Raw genomic sequence first — 19,297 nt, 5'->3', positions numbered from 1 at the left:
ACCACTGATTTATGCTAATGCAAGGGCCAGAAAATGAGTACTCGGATAAATAAGTATATGCAAAACGATTAAGATGAGTAATCGAGGAATGACCTTTGGCTGAAATAAAGACCAAAAAACAGAAACGTATGGGGTTTTAGAAGCTCTTGATTAATCTGTTGGTTTCACAGAATCTGTAAACTTTTTTGTTTTTTTATTTATTTAATCTTGAAACAAAATACCACGTATTTCTGAAAACCAGCAAAGGAATCTCAGTTTGAGGACAATTTCAGTAAAAACGAATCACTTATTAAACAAACCTTATAAAAATCCACAAAACACTAAACTTTTCTCACCCGAAAAATTAAATCAAACAGCCCGTTAAATGAAAACAATTATTCCATTATTGTGTATATCCTTTATTTGGTATTCGAATTATTTATTTCTTGTAATATTAAAAAAAAAGACAATGATCACATAAAATATTTTTCGGTTGTAAATTACAGAATTTTTTCTTGTCATACAATACAATATTATATTATATATATATATTTTAGATTTATATTTAGTTTAGTTTAATTATTTTAATCATCGTAATGTATTACTTCATTTAGTACAATGATTTTTGTTAAGCCTGCTATTTATTTTCATACTCTTTCGCATTTCGCCACTCATTTTTTTGTTTTCAACTTTTTCCATTTGGTTTTTCTTTTAAAATTCGTCTAAATTACCTTGCGGTTTTTGGGGTTCCTTTTTCTCCGTTCTACGAGTTATTTCTTTTTTATTTAGTTATAGTTAGGTTTAAGATTAGACGTATGATGATACAAAAAAAAAACGTTACTTTTTGTTCAACTACTTTTTTTACTTAAGCTTACACAATTAGTTTATTACGATTTTGGTTTTTCGTTCTGCCATCATTTGGTTGAATGTATTGCACTGAATTTTAATCTATTTCTTCGGTTTTGTTTTTGGGGTTTTGGTTAATGCCTCTTGCCCGGTTTCGTAAGGGGTAACATTAAAACTTACGATCCTACAGATAAGCAGACATACATATACACTCACATACTGATATAATCTGCAAATGTACTCGTGCTTTGTTCTCCCGATTATATGTATGTTTTGCCACCTCGTTTTGCCAAAGTTCTCACTTTCTTTCACACACTTACCCATTATAGTTTTAGATATTCGCTTGATATTACTATTACATTTTCAATATTACAATTACACAAAAAAAACAAAAAAAAATCGTACGATTACATCCACTAAGTTTAGTACTGATTATATTTGCATGTCTATATGTCGTATTATACTTCGTTCTTCCACTTTTGGTGTTCGACTTTGCCACTAAACTAAACTTAGCCTGCGGGGATATTATGGGCTAGAGGGTACTACGTGGATTTCGGATAGGGACTATTAAGTAGTTGCGAACATCTCGTGTTCCGTATGCAAAAAATTGACCAGACATTAACACCAAACAAATGCCCTACAGTTAAATCAATATTTCATATATATTTATATAGATATCTATAACTTCTAGTTTTAGTATTTGATACAGACAAAAAAAAATTGCAATTTATAATCCAATTACACACTTATATTTGGTTTTCCCTTCTTGGTTTTTATACAGAGTTGCTATCAACACACGACGAAAGCGTCTAGGATCTAGGACGTGGAACAGTTCTAAGCACTAAGACTTGGGACTAGCATTGCCCCGACCAACTAAATGGTTAGTGTTCTAGACCTAATAACTAGCATTATGTTAAGTACTAATGGGGCCTTGAGCATGAAGGTCGGGTGACCCCGACCGACACTCTGTCCCCCAGTTTTTATTTTCTTTAATTTGTATAGTCTGCCTTAAAGTCAGGCCTATGAATAGCTCCAGTTTTTTCACTGCTGTCTCATCTTTTTTTTGAGTATTTACACTTGTTTTGAGCCCTGGACGGGATGTGGCTCTGTTTCAGTTTGGGGTCACCAGTGCTGGGCTTTTGATTCTCAGGGTCTTAGATGGGCGTCGGCATCAGCTTGCCGTAGTCCTGGTGCATTGTGGGCTTCACCGAGTTGTAGACGGGCCGTTCCGCATCCTCGGGCAGGGCATAGACATCTGGGGGCACGCACAGCGACTGCAGCTTCGAGATGTACGAGTCGAAGTGCTCGTGCGGATGCGGATGTGCATGCGGATGGGCATGCGGATGGGCATAGCCGACGGGATGGTGGACCGTGTAGGGATGATGGTGTGGCGGCGGCACTGGAGGCGGTCCCACTGCCCCGCCGGATGACAGGCCACCACTGTGGTTGCTGGAGTTGGCTGCCTGATGGAGACCACCGGATCCTCCGTACATGCCACCACCACCCGGAGCCGAGCCACCCGACGACGGAGGTGGTGGTGGCGGCGGCAGGAGTGTGGAGTACGCGGCAGCATGGTCGCCACCCACCAGGGATCCCCCGGTCACCAGCTGACCACCACACACATTATCCAGCCCATGATGGACCACCGATGCGGCCGAGGAACTGGGAGTGGCCGAACCGCCCGGAGGAGGTGGCGGCGGTGGCAGACGCACATGCTCCAGCAGCGTGATCACATTGTTCCGCAGGCTCTCGTAGTAGTTGTTCAGATTGGCATTGGGTGGGGCACCACCATCCAGAGGCTGGAGGTTCGGATTGCTGCCGGAACTGGGTGCCAAATTGCTGATCGAGTGGTTCAGATCGTTGGCATTGGTGGTGCTGCCTCCGGAGTTGCTGCTGCCGCCATTGGCGCCTGCCCCTGCCCCGCCGCCGACGGTGGTGCCACTGGTGGAACTGACACTGGCGAATGGCGATTGACCGCTGGGCGAGGCCAAAGCCACCGAGGAGCGGGGGAGCTGCTGCTGCTGCTGGTGGCCGCTCAGTGGAGAAGCCTCCTAAGGTGGGCACAAAATACAGAATACAAAATACATAAGGTTAGTGGCCGAGTGGATAGGGTGCCCAGACGATGGTCACGAGTATTGGCATTCAATTTACTCGATTGGGCGGTGGAAACCCCTCCCCTGGTACATAAACCCCTGCTCATGTGCCACACATATGTGTATAGGAATTCCAATAAGAACGGGCCATCACACACAGAAGTGTATAAAAAAAATAAGAAATGGGGTTGGGAGAAAGTAAGAAGACAAAAAAAAGACGAATCCTGAACGAAGTCGCACGAACACCGGCGGCAGAAAGAGACGGCTGCGGACGAGAGCGAGCGCAAGAGCGAGAGAGAGAGCTCTAGAGGGAGTGGGTTTTTTCGGAGTTTTTGGGGCCTTGGGGCGCCCCCAAAAAACACAAAGGTTAATGCTGCGTCGACGTCGCTGCCGGCGCCTTTGTAGCACAGTTCTGGACTTGTTTTTTTTCTTCGTCCTTTTTTTTTTTGCGCCCCATTTCCCAGTTTTTAGGAGCAAATCGAATGGCGTCCTGCGATTTGTTGGCGCCTCGTTGTGTTTTTGGGCTGCAACATCAAGGCCTGCGCATGACCAGCGCACACACGCCGAGGGAGACTTCGATGTGTGTGTGGGTGTGGGTGTGGATGCGGGGTGTGCTTAGGGGTGTGCCACACCCCCTGCTCCTGCTCATGCCCCTGACGTCGCCGATTCTGATTCGCCGCCCGATGCAGTGAGGATGCAACGTCACCGATTGGCCGACGTCGACAGGGGGTGGAGTGAAGTGCACCGCGTTCCGGGTGGATTCCTTACACAGAAAGAAAGGGCGAATGTGTTCCCAGGGGTCAATTGGAAATTGAAAATATAAACTCTATACTCAGTGGGGGTCTTGAACCCTACGTTCTGTATGCAATTGCTGAGCTTTCAATTTATTGACACCAACACTGCTTTAATTGAAATGCATTCAGAAACTTTCCACTAAACATCTTGTCATCCGTTTTTGAACAATTTCAAAAAACTTAGTTTCAGCCTTAGGTTACAAAAAATTAATTTGGCCAGCTCAAACTTTATATCCATATCAATCTATATTTTGTTCTGTGCAGGCAAATATGACTTTAGGCTTGGGAAAACCCGAAAAAGGATCCCTGGCAATTTAACGTCTGCGTCGGCGGCTGATAAAACTTTCTCGCTCTCGCGCCCTCGTTTTCGATTCAACTTTAGCCTAAGTTTATTTCACTTTACTTAACTTTACTTTACTTTACTTTGTTTCACTTGTTGTTCATTGTTTTTTCGCCGAGTTTTAGAGACGTCCTTGAAAAGTACCAAGACAAAACTCGCTCAGGTGACGACAGACCGAACTCGGAAACAACAAAAGCGATACTAATACTACGACGGGTAAAAAGAACTCCACTCAAAGTCTCGTTTGAGTCGAAAGTTTTAAATGGGTGGGTTGGGAGGGGGGGGGGTTGTGCAAAACTTTCAGTGTGACCATCGTCTGAAAAGTTGGTGCGCTTAGCCTAGTGGGAAATGGACTTGGTCTCATAATTTGTTGCCGTCAACGAACCTGAGCCTACATACCCGATCGCTGGTGCTCAGCTGCGACTCCATGGCATTGATGTCCGACTTGAGCCGCATCATCTGCGACTCCACGCGGGCATTCTCCCGCTGCAGCTCCGAGATCTCGGCCTCCAGTGTGTTGAGATCGTCGCTGCCAGTGGCCCCCGAGGAGGGACCTCCTCCTCCTCCCCCGCCCGATGGATTCGGATTCTTGTCGGTTCCGCTGGTGTTGCTGCTGCCGCTGGAGTTGTTGTTGCCGCCGCCGGTACTGCCGCTGCTGCTGCTGCTGGTGACCCCGATGCCGACATTGAGGCCCAGTCCCACGCCGACACTGCTCCCTACGCCGCCCATGACGATGTCCAGACCGCTGCCGCCTGTTCCAAGTGAATGAGAGGCTCGTTAGTGGTGGTGAGTGGTGGGTGGTTCGGTCCTACGAGATCTATGGTCAATATGCTGTTTTATCTTTTCTCTTTTTGTGGATTTGTAAGAGCGATCGTCTGGCATTCCACGGTTCGTCAATGTGCGCGTGTGCTAGCAACTCAATTGGCACTAGTGTGTGTGTGGTGTGAAGTGTGGTGTAATGTGTGGTGTAAAGTGTGGTGTAAAGTGTTGTGTAAGGTGTGGTGTAAAGTCTGGTATAGGGTATGATGTAAAGTGTAGTTCTATGGATGGATGGTGTGAGTCACTTTTTGTGAAGGACATGGTGAAAACTGAGCACTGAAAAATAGATAGACGCGTCCATCAGTCTTTCGAATTGAAAATCATTTCTGGCCTATTTTTTGACACCTTTATGAAGATTTCAAAACTGTGACTCCATTTATTTTTATAATTTACTTATAGAGAAGACACACTGTGGTGCAATCACATTAGTTGATTGAATCACAGTTTATAGAGAACTTTCAAATTCAATGGTTAGAAAAAATGAGTACACATTAGATGAAGTGTGGTAGATCTAAGGACAAGTGACTTGTTTGTGTGCATTGGATTGCTGTCTGTGTGTGTGAATGAGTGGTGTTAGTTGGTGGTTTAGTGGGTTTTAATCATCTTATCTTCGGGCTTACCTTGATCGACAATCGACAGACTCCCTGGCAATTTTTGTATGTACATTTTTTTTGTATTTTTGGATTCTCTGATTTGTGTGAGTTGTAGGTATGACAATTTGTGGTCTGTTCGCATTGCTGTCTTTCGGTTTTGTATACAGACACATATAATTGGTTATTTTTTTATTTTAGGGATTCTGTACTGTATTTGCTTTGATTTGTTTTATTTTTTTTTTCAGCTGCATTTGGATTTTCATTGCATTTATTTTTGGTTGCTGGTTGTGGTTTCAGTTTCATTTTCAGTTTCGATTCGGACTGTTTTGACTGCGAGATTCAGTGGTTTCGTTTTCTATTTACAGTAGATACTCGGCACCGATACAAAACGTTGCGTAATCTAAAAGAAAACGTCAACAAAAACGACATGAAACGAAACGAAAAGAAGAAACACAGAATTAAATTAGAATTAAAACTAGGAATTTAATTGTTTCTTTCTCTTTTGATCAGCTTCTTTGTTGCTTTTGCTTTTGCTTTTTTCTCTTGTTCGTAGCATACACACACACACACACACATACACATTCGCATTTGTGGGTGTGTGTGGGCCTTTTAATATTATTAACGGGTTCTTGTTATGTACCGGGTTTATCGGGAGGATTTTCAGAGGACATTTCGAGTGAGTGGTTGGTTTTCGGGGGGAGTTGGTGTTGTCGGAGGTTGTGGGACTTTTCGAAGGATTTCGAAACTTAACGAAAATTTGCTTGATTTGTTTTTGAAATTCTTTTTGTGTTGCATTTTCCGAAACCAAAACCAAAAATAAAGTTTCTTCTTGTTAAATATATGTTTTTTTTTGTTTTTCATTTCTTTTGATGCTTTCTATTTTTCGTTTGACTTTAGCACACGCACACAAAATTCCAACCGAAAATGTTCAAGACAAAAGCGAGCAACAACAGAGAAGAATAATATGTTTTTTAAAATACGTTTTTTTTTAAAGGAAATTATAAATTAGGTATTGTTCTTCTTTGTGTGTTGCTAACTTCATGACAAGGCCATTATAACCCAACCCCCTTTTCGATCTAGGAGGGATATGGTATATTAGCCCTGGGCCCAGTTCATAACAGAAAAAACACGCAAGAGAGAGACAGCGTGAGAAGGAGAGCGAGATGAAGCGTCTGCGATCGGGGTCACTCACCTGTATAACCCTTGGGATAGACCATGGTGACCTCATCGAACTTTGGCTTCTTGATGCCCTGGCTGCCCACCGTGGTGCAGGCTTTAGAAATGTGTAAAAAAGGGAAAAAAGAGGTGAAATTGATGGTTAATTTGCTTTATCTTTTAGGGATAAACTGGTTCTGGTTAAAAGGTTCGATGAGATAATTTGGTTAGATTAGGCTTAAACTTTATACCAAGTGAATTTAAGTTAGTTGAGCATTGGGAAGTATAAATATATTTGTAGAAATCTTTACTCACCATCGAACTTCATGGCGGTGGCAGCTGCCACTGCGGCCTTGTGTTGCTCCACAGTGCCGCCGGCCTCCAGAACTCGCATCTTGTTGCGATTGGCGATCGGGCAGCCCGAGGCGCTGAAGGAGGAACAATGGGAATGCCACCTTTAGATATAGTCCAGCAAACAACTAGGTCCTGGGGACTCACCTTCTGTGGGAGAGGAACTTGCCGGTGGAGTGGCCGGAACCATCGCATCCAGGGATGGGACACCGCAGGGGCTCCGAGTCCTGGCCATCGCGCGGCTTGCTCTTGGGCTTGTTGGCCCTGGGACAGCCGGAGAGGCTGCGATGGGACGAGTAGTTCCCGGTCACGTGTCCGGAGCCATCGCATCCGGGCGTGGGGCACTTTAGCTCCTGCGAGTGCGATTGCAGATGGTTGCGGTCCGAGCGCGAGCAGCCCGTCAATCTGGAATCGAAAAAGAGCAGGGGATGGCAGTCGGATTAGTGAGTGACCCAAGCCCAAATCCCAAATCCCAAATCAGGCCAAGTGGTCGTGGCCAGATAAGAGAAGAGCTCCATATGTCTGTGTCTGTTCGTGCGGCTAAGACTCTCGACTTGAAACTTTCGGTTTTAAAGTCCCATTTAATCACGGGGTGTCTGAGTGGGGATGAAGATTTTTTACGACCGCTCTGCGGCCACTTTCAGTCGTAATCATAAATATTAAAGTCTCTCGACCCTGGGCTTTAGTGTCCGCACAGGACTTTACCAAGGACTCAAAGCTCAGGCCAACTACAGCATTTATGCTGGCAACTATCATTGCGAACTCACAAAGTCGAGCAATTTTAAAGAAGCCATCCTTATTGTTCCGGCAACTATGAAATATTTTAAGCTTTAGGTTGCAATTCTATTTCACCTTCCTTATTACAAAACTTTCTACCTAATTTGTGACCACTTTGTTCAGTTTTTAAGTTTTAAAATTCATATTTTTCACATTACTTTATATTATACATATATTCTGTTTAGGGTTCGAACTACTATAAGTTTGCTGTGTGCTCCAGGTGTTGCTGAAACACTTTTCTTGTGACAGAGATGGATTGCTGATAGTCCGCAACATAGATGGATGGACAGTGTTTGGCCAATTATTATATGAATCATTAACCACATCGGGCAAACAGACTGTCCTGGAGTGTATATACTAATGGGAAGGGGACTTACCCGTCCTTGGACTTGTCGTGCTGCGGGATGTGCTGCGGCGGTGGCATCGAGTAGCAGGTGGCCGGACTGGGCGAGTATCCGCCGGAGACGGGCGTGGGATAGCCACCGGGGCCGACGGCCGTGGCGTACGGATTGCTGCACTGGTACGCCGCCGGGCCGTAGCCGTGGTATCCGGCTGGCGGATAGTCCGACTGCACCACCATCCCGTAACCGGGGTGCGGGGAGTAGCCTGCAAGGACAATGGATAGAGGGTTCCAAATTGAGCTACTTTTGTGGTGATATTGCAATTTCATATTCACATGCGGAAATACAGTATTAATTGATATATATTTATTATACCCGTTACTCGTAGAGTAAAAGGGTATATTGTATTCGTGCAAAAGTATGTAACAGCTAGAAGGAAGCGTTTCCGACCCTATAAAGTATATATATTCTTGATCAGGGTCACTAGCCGAGTCGATATAGCCATGTCCGTCTGTCCGTCTGTCCGTCTGTCTGTCCGTCTGTCTGTCTGTCTGTCTGTCCGTATGAACGCTGAGATCTCGGAAACTATAAAAGCTAGAATATTGGCATTTTGCATGTAGATTTGAGCAGTTCCTACGCAGCGCAAGTTTGTTTCAAAATGGTGCCACGCCCCCTCTGACGCCCACAATCGCTTATATTTTAAAAATTTAAATATTTCGGAAAAGTAAAAATGCAGTTTTATTGTGTTTATCAATACCTATCGAAATGTAGAAGAAATTTTTCAAATCGGACCATTCGTTAAAAAGTTATGCGTGATCAAAGTTTCTATCTCCATCTCCCTCGCACTCCCTTTACCTGAGTAACGGGTATCTGATGGTCGGGGCACCCGACTATAGCGTTCTCTCTTGTTTTTAAAATAGTTTCGTTTTTAGAAGTTCCTTTTATAGAGAACCGTGCGACACCGCCGATAATAAGTATACGTTAACTTACCACTGGGATCCCGATACGTTTCGATATAGTGAGAGCCGCCGCTGTCCGGCGTGGATTCGCGGCTGTAAGGTCGCGGACCGCTGATGTGGCCCACCAGACCAAAGCCCAGGGGTCGCGGGGGTCCGCTGAAGTCCACTGGTTCCATTTGCGGCGATCGCGGCGGTCCGCCATTGCCGGGACCCAGAGGTCCTGTCGCCCCACTCACGAATCCCTGGGCATGACCCACCACCAGGCCATCGGCGCCGTACTGTGGACTCGTGATAATGCTGCGGATGGAGAGGTCAAAGGTGAGGGGTATTATAAATGCTTAATGAATTGTGTTGCACAAGTGCAGGGAGATGGATGCGGGTCTGGCTGGGATGTATTCCAGAGTGCCAACTACTAACCTGTGGGGTAAGCGGGTGACGCTGAGGTCCAACGTTTGACCCTGGGGACTCGGCACCTGGGGACTGGCTATGTTGGGACTGGCTCCTGGCTGTGGACTGCCGTTGCCCATCCGCTGGGCGGTGTACTGGTTGTGCGAGGCTGGCGAATTGAAACCGTGCGGACTGCTGCTCGTCACCGAGGTGGAGCCACTGAGATCCACCGCCGGCACACCACCACCGCCCACATTTGGGGCGGGTGAGCTGCTCTGTTTGCCGTGCTGCTGCTGCTGTTGCTGCTGCTGCTGTTGCTGTTGCTGCTGGTGGTGTTGCTGCTGCTGTTGCTGCTGCTGCTGTTGCTGTTGCTGCTGGTTCTGGTAGGCGGCGGCAGCAGCGGCTGCCTGGGCGGCGGCCATCTTCACCGACAGATTGATGGCCGAGAAGCCCGGCGGCAGAGGTCCCATGGTGGGATCGTAGTGGTACATGGGCCGCGGATACAGGGGCTGACCCCCGTTGGCCAGCTCCTCGTGCTCCGCCTTGGCCAACATTAGCTGCTGCTCCTGCAGATACTTCTGCTGCTGGGCCTGCATCTCGTCGGTGGTTTGCGGCAGATAGTGGTAGGCGGCCGCTGCTGTGGCCGCCGTCGCCGCTGTGGCCGCCGATGCCCTTTGACCCCCGTTGCTGGGACAGCAGACGCTGCTGGGGTCGTACCGCTCGAAGCCCGCTCCGCTGGCCGCTGCTGCGCTCACCGCATCCACTGTGAACGCTGGCGAGCTGAGGGAGCTCAGCGAGACGGGCGGATGCGGATGCGGATGCCCGGGATGGCCGGGATGCGGATGCGGATGTCCGGGATGCGCTTCATAGGCGCTTCTCGCCGTTCCCGGTGACAATTCCCCACCGTTGGGCGCCATCAACTCCCCACTGGGACCAACGCTCACATGACTTTGGGCATAGCGCATCTGCTCATATTGCTGCTGTCGCTCGTCGGCCTGTTGCTGCTGCTGCTGTTGCTGCTGTTGCTGTTGCTGCTGCTGCTGGTGTTCCGAGTGATAAGTGGCCGAGGGATCGGGTACATCATTACCCTCTATGAAGGGTCCTCTCTGCTGGTGCAGCGTGTGTTGCTGTTGTTGCTGCTGTTGTTGCTGCTGCTGCTGTTGTTGCTGCTGTTGCTGTTGCTGCTGCTGCTGCTGGTGGTGTCCGTGGGGATTGAGATGTGGCTGGTGCGGCGGACTCTGCAGCCCAACGAAGCGACTCAAGTGGGGGGCGTGCAGGTTGTTCTCACCTCCGTTCGAGGTCGATCCTGTACCGCTCGTGGATCCGGAACGCGGCGCTTGGGCGGCGCTCGCCGATGAGGGGGCGGCGGGGGCGGGCGCGGCCGCTTCGCCCGACAGATACGAGTGCATGGGGCTCTTATTATACTCCGATTTGATGCTGGCTACGGGACTGTACTCCGATTTGATAATCGGCATCGTCGTTGTCGTCGCCGTGCTGCCACCAAGATTCGTCGTGCTGTTGTTGTTGTTAACGCAGCTGCTGTTGTTGTTGTTGAGATAGTGATTGGAGGCCAGCTTCAGTTTGTCCAGCGGATGCAGCTCCTTCTCGTGCTTCTCCAGATCGCCGGCTAGAGGGTGCGAGAAAAAGCAGAGCAAGACATGGAGCGATAGAACAAAGATCGGGCGGTGAAAGGTGAAAGTGAGTTTCGGAAGGGGTTCGTTTTAATCGTATATTCGTATATATCGTTCACACACAGAGTCGGCTGGGCTTGAGGGGCTAGAGTGTGGTTCACCTGCTGTTGCTGCTGGTGGTGCTAGTGGTGCTAGTAGTGCTGCTCCCGGACGGCGGCCGGATGCTCCGCCGGAGCGCTTTACGGCCCGCGGACAGCCGGAGAGGCTGCGGTGCACGCTGCGATGCGGCTGCACGTGCCCACGACCATTGCACCCGGGCGTGGGGCATTTCAGGATCTGCTCGTGCAGAGCCAGCACTGCAAGTGCATAGGAATTGTCAATTTCACAGGTTCACAGATTCACAGACTCACAGCGGAGATCAGCGGTAATGGCACGACTACAACAACAAGGCATTCCACAGACAGGGACAGAGAAACAGAGAAACGGAGAAGTAGAGAGAGACAGAGGAAACGGTACAGAGAAGAGACAGCGATCCTCTATCAGGTCAAGCCACAAACACTTCCCACTCAGTGGAAGATCTCGTACAACCAACCCAAATCAAATGGATAGCTATTGGCAAACTACATGCAGTTTTACAACAGAAGAAAGACTCTATCACTGTGGTGATCCTTCTTGATCTCTCTAAGATCATGCAAAGGAGACAGTTAGAAAGAGGTCAAGAAGAAAATATAATCAGTTTTTTTTTAACAGACACTACTGTGGGCTCTACCATTTCTTATCAAATAATACATTCACGATTTATATCATACATAATCTTATAAATTATAATTGAGATTTTAAAATGAAACTAAACACACCAATACAAAGGATATTAATAAACAAAACAATATCAACAAATTATGGAAAAAATATAGAGCATTACAGATTCTTAAAATATAATATTTTATGAATTATATATTCTGAAAGGTTGTGAAAAAATAAAAAAAAGGAAGATAAGTTTTTAAAACGCAAAATATACGCTTTTATATAATATAATGATTTAAGATTCTTTCTGTACGCGACTTTAAGGAAAAAAACATTAAAACTTAAAAACAGTTCTACAATTTTATTAGAATTAGCTTTTATGGAAATATGTTTTAGAGATTCTAATAGAAAAGTGGAAAGACCTCACAGTCACATCGAACATTCACACTCAAGGCATTGCTAGGAGAAACAAAGACAGAGACAGAGACAAGGAGAAAGAACAGGAGGCAGATTGACAGTTAGAAAGAGTTAGAGAATCGAAGATAGAAAGAGAGAGAGACTGAGAGTCGAGAAATAGTGACAGACAGAGATAGAGCGACTACTAGGGCATACACAAGCATGCGAAATTGTATTCTTGGGAAACTTACATTCTGTGGTGACTTTATCGCGCTTCGGACAACCCGACAAACTGTCAATGGCAGATCGAAAAATATATGGAGAGATAAGATTGTTTTGTTGTGTGAGAAAAGGACGAGACTCGCAGGGGATCTATATGGACGATGGGTACCTGCGATGGTGCGAATACAATCCGGTGATATGTCCTTGGCCCGTACAATGCGGCGTGGGGCATTTGGCGCCATCTACAATTAACCAATTAACAGAAAAACTTAGATTCAACGAAGAGCGAGCAAATAAGGCAGGAGGAATGAGTGCGTGGCTGGGTGAATATTTTCTAATTAATTACATGGCAGGCGACAGCGAGAGACAAGTTGACGTAGAAGGTAGAACGGTGAACGTAGAACGTAGAACCCCCCCTACCCCATGGAAAAACCTTAAAAAACAGCAGTAGCAGCAACAGCAGGCAACACGAATTCTTTTACCCTAAATAATTAATTAAAATTTGATGGAAAACAGCTTTGCATTATTTACTTTAAAAAGCCCACGCACATACACACAACAAACACAACACACACACATGACAGTCAGCCGAAGGGGAAACTGGGGAAGGGGTTTTCGAGACAGCTTCAAAAATCAAACCAAACCATACCACTCCATACCATACCATACCAGACCAGACCCAAAAAACTTGGCCGCTTTCTAAGCGCAACTCCTCGAAGATAAAATGCCAGGGCCCATGATATGTTCGTGATGTATGATGTGCGTGATATGGGCACAGACGCAGGGGGGTTGGTTAATGAAATATTTTTCGAAATATTTTACTCCTGTTTTTGTCTATTACGTGGCCGGGCAAAATGTCAAACTGCAGCAGCCGGAGGAGAGCCCGAGTAAAGGTAAAAGTAAAAGGACCGACTCGTCTCTAATTAGAATTTAATTAAAATAAAGCCAACGGGGTTTGGGGGTTCTAAAGTGTTTGTGCATTAGAATTTTCCGAGTGTATGTGGTGGCGGCATCAGCCAAAAAGACAACACAAAAAATAAGGTAGTACATAGGGGAAACTAAAGATTGAGAGGAGTCTGTGTGGAGCAAACATACACACACTGAAGGGTTAAGCCTAATAAGCCACATTAGCAAAGAGGCTAAAACAATAACAATATGGCTTGCCGCACGCTAATGACTTATTACGTATACGCAGCGAGTTTTAGAGTCTAAGAGTCTGCTTCATTCTTCCTTCCGTCAACTATTTAAAAAGTCATTCAAATTATATGAATACCAAAGACATACACACGCAAGAGCTCCTGGCTGAGCATATTAATGCCAAAACATAATGACAAAATAAATATGCAAAAGTGGTTTTTGAAGGAAAACGTGCTCATAATGCTTTATATCTAATCATGCCACACCCACTTACACATCGTCGTCTGTGAAAATTGTGGAAATTGTACAGCGAAATTAGTAGAAGGCAAAGCTCAAGGCTCAGGCACTCAACCAAAAGATGTCTGTCCGTGTGCCTCAGTTTTGTGTGGCATAAAGGGTTTACAAGCCATTAGTTGTTGTGCGCTCGAGACCCCGACCCCAACCAAAAATACAAGACCCCCAACCCCCCGTCCCTTACCGATCCCATTTTCATAACGACAAAATCGCTTAATGTCTTTTTGGCTGCTGAATGAGCTGCAAAAAGGGTTTTATTTTTAGATATGTGGGGTTACGGAGCAAGGGGCTGTGCAAATAATAATAACAACAAAAGCCAGCGTTATAATAATCGTCATAAATTGAGTGTCTCTCTCTCGTTTTCTTTTTGTGAGGGGGAGGGGGGCGATGATCATCCATACACCATAAGACTCATTCACACACACTCTCTCACTCTCTCTCTCTCTGTCTCTGTCTCTCTAAAGGGAATTAATGGGTTGGTTTTTGGGTGGAGGGGAGAGGTTGGGTCGTTAGGGACAAGGGACTTTGTTCTGATTTTGCCAATTGAAGCGGTAAACTCAATGCAACAAGAAGTCTCGCACATCAGCCGATCGATCAGTCGAACCGAAAACGGAAACCCAACCGAACCACATCGAATCGCAGGTGAATTAACTGCTTAACACTGCACTGCACTGTACTTAACTGTACTGCATTTATTGATTGGCGCACAAGTGATAAAAGTGATAAACCCTGCTTACATTGCTGTTTACAGAACTGTTTATGGTATTATTTAAATCGAATTATGTTAATGTTTATAGACCTATTCTTAATGGATCAAATAAAAAGATTTGTATAACTATTCACAACGACTTACAATACTGTTTACAACGGATTGTATTGTTTTTTACAGAACTATTTGTAGTAAATAATGGTGCACAACACTAAACTGTCGAAAGCGAGTGAAATAACTATTTACAGCACTGTTCGTTGCTCTTAGCACTTTTAGAAGTGACAGTGGAGATTTCAGCGAATCTTAATATTTTTTTAGTACATCACTGTTCGTATCTAATCACAGTACATTTTATAACACTGTTCAAAGTGCGATTTACATCGAATTAAAATACTATTTTTCATATTGTTCTCACCAAAATGTAGTTCTGTTACAGCAATGTTTTAGCCTGATATAAGTTATAAGTTTATTTTTAGTAAAATCACCGCACATGTGTTGCCAAAACCGCAGTACAGTTTCACCAGGGGTCGCGGTTTTTCCAGCGCATCACAGCAGAGTCACAGCGAAGCCCACCAACTCATCACCATCACAATCAACTTGGGAAATTCACTCTCGTTACTATTTGGGACCACTTACCGCGATTCTGGCTGCCCGGCGAGTAACTGGGCGCCGGTGTCGAAGGAGTCGACGAGGATCCAGCTGCCGCCGCCGGACTGTTGGCCGCCGTCGATGGGGGCGTGGCCACCAGGGGCACCCCGACAACGCCCTCGCGCGACGCAATGTCCTGCATCACGGACGCAGCCCGACTGCCAATGCCCGCCGGCTGGAGGATCGTATACTGTTTGCCATCGGCCATCGGTTCCTTGGGCCGTTGCTGTTGCTTTTCGCCCAACTGGCTGGCAATATCGAAGGCGGTACTGAGTTGTTGCTGCTGTTGTTGTTGCTGTTGCTGTTGCTGTTGCTGTTGCTGCTGCTGGTGTTGCTGCTGACTGGCGACAGCAGCGGCAGCATAGCCGTAATAGGCCAATCCGGCGGCCGATTCCGCTGCAGCGGCCGCATTATAGGCACTATAATGGGCATGGGCGGCGGCCACATAATTTCGTTTGATGATATCGATGGGCGGCTTGAAGGCCGAGGCCGCTTGGGCATACACCCCTTGTCCTGAGGCGGAGGACGAGGTGTCCTCTAGTTCGTGATCCTCCAACCGATCGGGCGACTTCTTGCCGCGCTCCAAGTGGACACTATGGACATTGTGGACATTGTGGACATTGCCACTGGCATTCAGACGCGCCTGGTCGTTCTCCTTTTGTCTGTGGAAACGTGAGAAGAGCGTGGGATTTGTGGGATTGGTTGAGCTGCTGTCGATGGCATGGCCGATGGCCACATACTTTTGCTTCTCCTCGAACAGATTCTGGAAGGGCGGTGGGTTTTCGTCCTGTTCCTGCAGCCGATAGAGATTGCCGCGCGAATCGGAGGGCCAGCTGCCCGAGAGGCTCTTCAGGGCGGCCTGTGTCTCGCGGATGAGTGCCTCATCGTCCTGATCCGCATCCGTGTTGCCTTTGCCGGCGGATGTGGGCGTGGCTGTGGGAGTGGCCGTGGGAGTGGGTGTGGGTGTGGGCAGCAGGAGGGAACCGCAGGTGGGACTCTCCGGACTATCGGCAATGTGTCCCTGTTTGCGTTTCTTCTGCGGCAAGTTGTTGTTGTTACTATTGCTATTGTTATTGTTGTTCGTATTGTTATTGTTATTATTGTTGTTGTTGTTGGAGCTCAGAGTGGAGTCCTCGTCGCGACTGCAACGCTTGCGCCGCTTGATGGAGGTCTCGTGGTCACCATTACCGTTGCCGTTGCCCGTGTGGTTCCCATTATTCTCGGACAAGGGCGTGTCCTTGGTGAGGGGACGCTTGGACAGCGCCATCTTCCCGGTGGCTTTTCCGACTTTACGGCTTTTCAGCTCCGCTGATCAGGTGAGAAGTCGAAACGAAATGTAAGTGTTTTGAGGGCAAAAGCAGGACCTGCTTGGTTGTTTGTGTGGCAACTGCGTGGTTATGCCACCTTTGCAACATCGTCATTATCAGTGTGCAGCAGCCGAAGCAGCCGAAGCAGCCGAAATCCAATCGCGGTCGCTTATGGCGAAATGTTTGCCCAGCAGACTAAACAAAATCGAAACCAAACCCAGCTACCTAATAATAATTATATTATCATCGCAAGTTTGTCTTTTGAAACCAAACACTACATATACATAAACAAAACGTTTTTTGGCAGACAATTATTTGAACAAACTGTTTTTTGAGACTTGACCAAATCGAAACCAATACCGTGTGACCATTTAACCATTTTCTGCTTCGCAGCTAGCCAATAGTAATAATGAATTGTCGTAAACTACATAACACCTGATAATCTTAGAAAAACACAGTTAAATGAAAAGAATATCCTAGGAAAACACATCGATTATTAGCCCCATTTAATCTTGTTTTTTACAAAATTATAATCTAATAAAGAGTTAACAAAAAATAAATGTATTATTTGTGTGCCGTAGGGTTAATGGATTGTTGTCATAAAGTTTGTTGCTCTCCACAATGGTGAAAAATTTGTTACGTTCTGTTTTGTTTGCTCAGTTTAATGGTTCCATAAACAATAAATAAAGTTGTTAAATGACAATAAATACGACAGTTTTGTGACACCTTAGCTTATAAAAGTATTTTTATTGTTAGTTTAAGCTTTAATCTAGGAAATTTATAAATGAATACCGTTTTTTTTTCTTAAGAAAATAATACTTAAAATAATATTAAAAAAACCTTAACAATTCTCGCTGCAAAACTTCCATGGGCTAAAAACTGCTATATAAATGGGAAAAAATATAATCATCAGTCAGGATAGATACGAGTTTTGCCCCACTTTGCAAACGATCCATTGGATACGTTTGGCAATTAGATCTAAATGCGTGGGATGATTATCGATTCTCGATTTGCGTTAGCTTAATTTTCAATTTTGTTTGTCAAATTCTCAATGTGATTATTCTTGTTGCATTGAATTTCTTTTACTTGTATTCTATTGTTTTTGTTTCCTGTTTGTTTTTACTCATTTGTTTGTTTCTCTCGTTCTTGTTGGTTTTCGCTATAAATCTATATATTTTTGTATATATTTTCAAATTTTTGCCTTCACAGGGGCAGGGGGCGGGTCTGGGTTAGGATCAGCATGGTATATAGTATATACAATATATATATATATGCATATATATATATATAGACTGTCAGTATTCAGTTCGATACAAATAATTGCAAGATCTAGTGGGCATATTACAAGAGTCAAATACTTATATGTGAACTTTACCTATTTGGTGAATTCTGTTTCTGTTTCTGTTTCGATTTTGTTTTCGATTTGGTTGTCTTAGCGATTTCGATTTCGATTTCGTTTTCAATTTGTTTGTATTTAAACACTCTGCACTTTATTTGTTTGCCATTCTTATGCGGCCTTTTTTTGTTTATTTTGATGATAATGCTGTGGCTGCTTGCTGATTATGCTGATGTTGCGATTTGTTATTCCACACAAACACTCCGATTTATATAGGATGTATATCATCACCAACACAAAAAAATAAGCCAAACTAAAACTGGGTAAGCAGTAACAAAAAACAAACAAACTCTGCAACTCACTTTTTGTCAACGCGACGACGACGGCGGTGATATTTACGAATGAATGTTTAGAGTTTTGGTAAACTTAAGCCGGCTTACGAGGCGTATACTTGATATCAATTAGACCACGCACTTTTTAGTATTTGTTTATTATACTCTTGGGTTTCTCTTTTTTTGTTTGCATTGCATTGCACTGGTTATTCTTTTTATTGTATTTTGTATTTAGTATTTTGTTTTTGGCTTTTTGTTTTTTAAAGTGGGGGGGTTTCGCGGCGGCGGCGGCGGTGGCGGCGAAGTTTCTTTTAGTTTGTGGCGCTGCCGAACAAAAACTTTTGCACTTTTATGCCGCGCTCTGGAAAAAGTTTGTGTCCGTCTTCAGAAAGTTTTTGGGATCTCCGGGCCTGACCATGGAATCTGTACCCACTCTATATGGCAGTCGCTGCAATAAAAGTCTGTCGTCGCAGCGAGGCGGCGGTGAAGTCCGGACGTCCAAAACCCGACTGCTCGATGCGTTTGGGGTAATAAAATTTTACATCGTCGCCGTTTTCAGTCGCCGTTTTTCAGTCGCTGTCGACGTCGACGCACGTTTTCCGAACCCCCCAAAAAAAAAAATAACACGAGGGAAAACCTTCGCTCGGGTTTTCCTATCGATGGAGCTGAGGGTTGGCGGGGTTGTCGGGGGGGTGGGGGACAGAGTGTTCCGTTCTAGCCTGTTCCGTTTTCGTACCGATTTTCCAGGCGGAACGTGTGCGTCTCTACCTGTTCTAAGTTCGCTGCCAACTGACAGTTTTCCAAAGTTGTCGAACTTTCGAACGCACTGCAAAATTGCAGTCGACGTCGCAGTCGCGCCGTTTTTCGGAGTGAAAGCCGAACGAACTGAAATGCCTTCTCACCCCCAGTGGGTATCACAGTATAACAGTTTGGCGAGTCGGCGCACTGAAGGTCGCCGCCCCGCGCCACCCCTTTTCCGAAAAAACCCGAGTCCTGCGAAGCAGAGGGCGGCTTTTTCGGACGATATTTACTCGGAGCAGCGACGCCGGCAGCACAGCCCACAAATGACTTTATCCCGTCGACGACTCAAGTGCAGGGATTTCCTCC

General features: G+C 45.6%; 1 protein-coding gene across 5 annotated transcripts; it reads right to left on the bottom strand.

Annotated features, from left to right (window-relative positions):
• Positions 1–475: 475 nt before the first annotated feature.
• On the bottom strand, positions 476–18,826 carry LOC108045360 (DNA N6-methyl adenine demethylase). 5 transcript variants are annotated; one of them, XM_017124668.2, is made up of 11 exons: positions 18,221–18,826; positions 15,956–16,523; positions 15,204–15,877; positions 9,465–11,061; positions 9,079–9,344; positions 8,125–8,353; positions 7,118–7,375; positions 6,935–7,047; positions 6,657–6,737; positions 4,452–4,804; positions 476–2,876 (listed from the first exon to the last, which is right to left on the bottom strand). In XM_017124668.2, exons 2-11 carry the CDS (start codon positions 16,480–16,482, stop codon positions 1,980–1,982), a joined length of 4,995 nt encoding a protein of 1,664 aa, XP_016980157.1. In that variant the 5' UTR covers positions 16,483–16,523; positions 18,221–18,826; the 3' UTR covers positions 476–1,979. The 5 variants fall into 5 exon arrangements, 3 of the variants coding, with proteins under 3 accessions (XP_016980157.1, XP_016980156.1, XP_016980158.1); XM_017124667.2 differs by having other exon boundaries at positions 15,204–16,523; XR_001769341.2 differs by lacking the exon at positions 476–2,876 and adding an exon at positions 5,492–5,864 and having other exon boundaries at positions 4,719–4,804; positions 15,204–16,523; positions 18,221–18,824.
• Between the last annotated feature and the right edge of the window lie 471 nt (positions 18,827–19,297).

The sequence above is a fragment of the Drosophila rhopaloa genome, unplaced genomic scaffold (genome assembly GCF_018152115.1).
Source record: "Drosophila rhopaloa isolate 14029-0021.01 unplaced genomic scaffold, ASM1815211v1 contig_3, whole genome shotgun sequence".
NCBI classification, from domain to species: Eukaryota; Metazoa; Arthropoda; class Insecta; order Diptera; family Drosophilidae; genus Drosophila; species Drosophila rhopaloa.
The sequence above is the reverse complement of the archived record's forward strand: the minus strand, read 5'-3'. Positions and strand labels throughout refer to the sequence as shown.

Bases quoted from the DNA above. Each gene is read 5' to 3' on its own strand.
- LOC108045360 (XM_017124667.2), bottom strand. From the start codon at position 16,482: ATGGCGCTGTCCAAGCGTCCCCTCACCAAGGACACGCCCTTGTCCGAG. The intron at 6,738-6,934 runs GTGAGTAAAGAT...ACATTTCTAAAG, and splicing joins CACCGCCATGAAGTTCGATG to CCTGCACCACGGTGGGCAGC. The intron at 2,877-4,451 runs GTATGTAGGCTC...TGCCCACCTTAG, and splicing joins AGCTGAGCACCAGCGATCGG to GAGGCTTCTCCACTGAGCGG.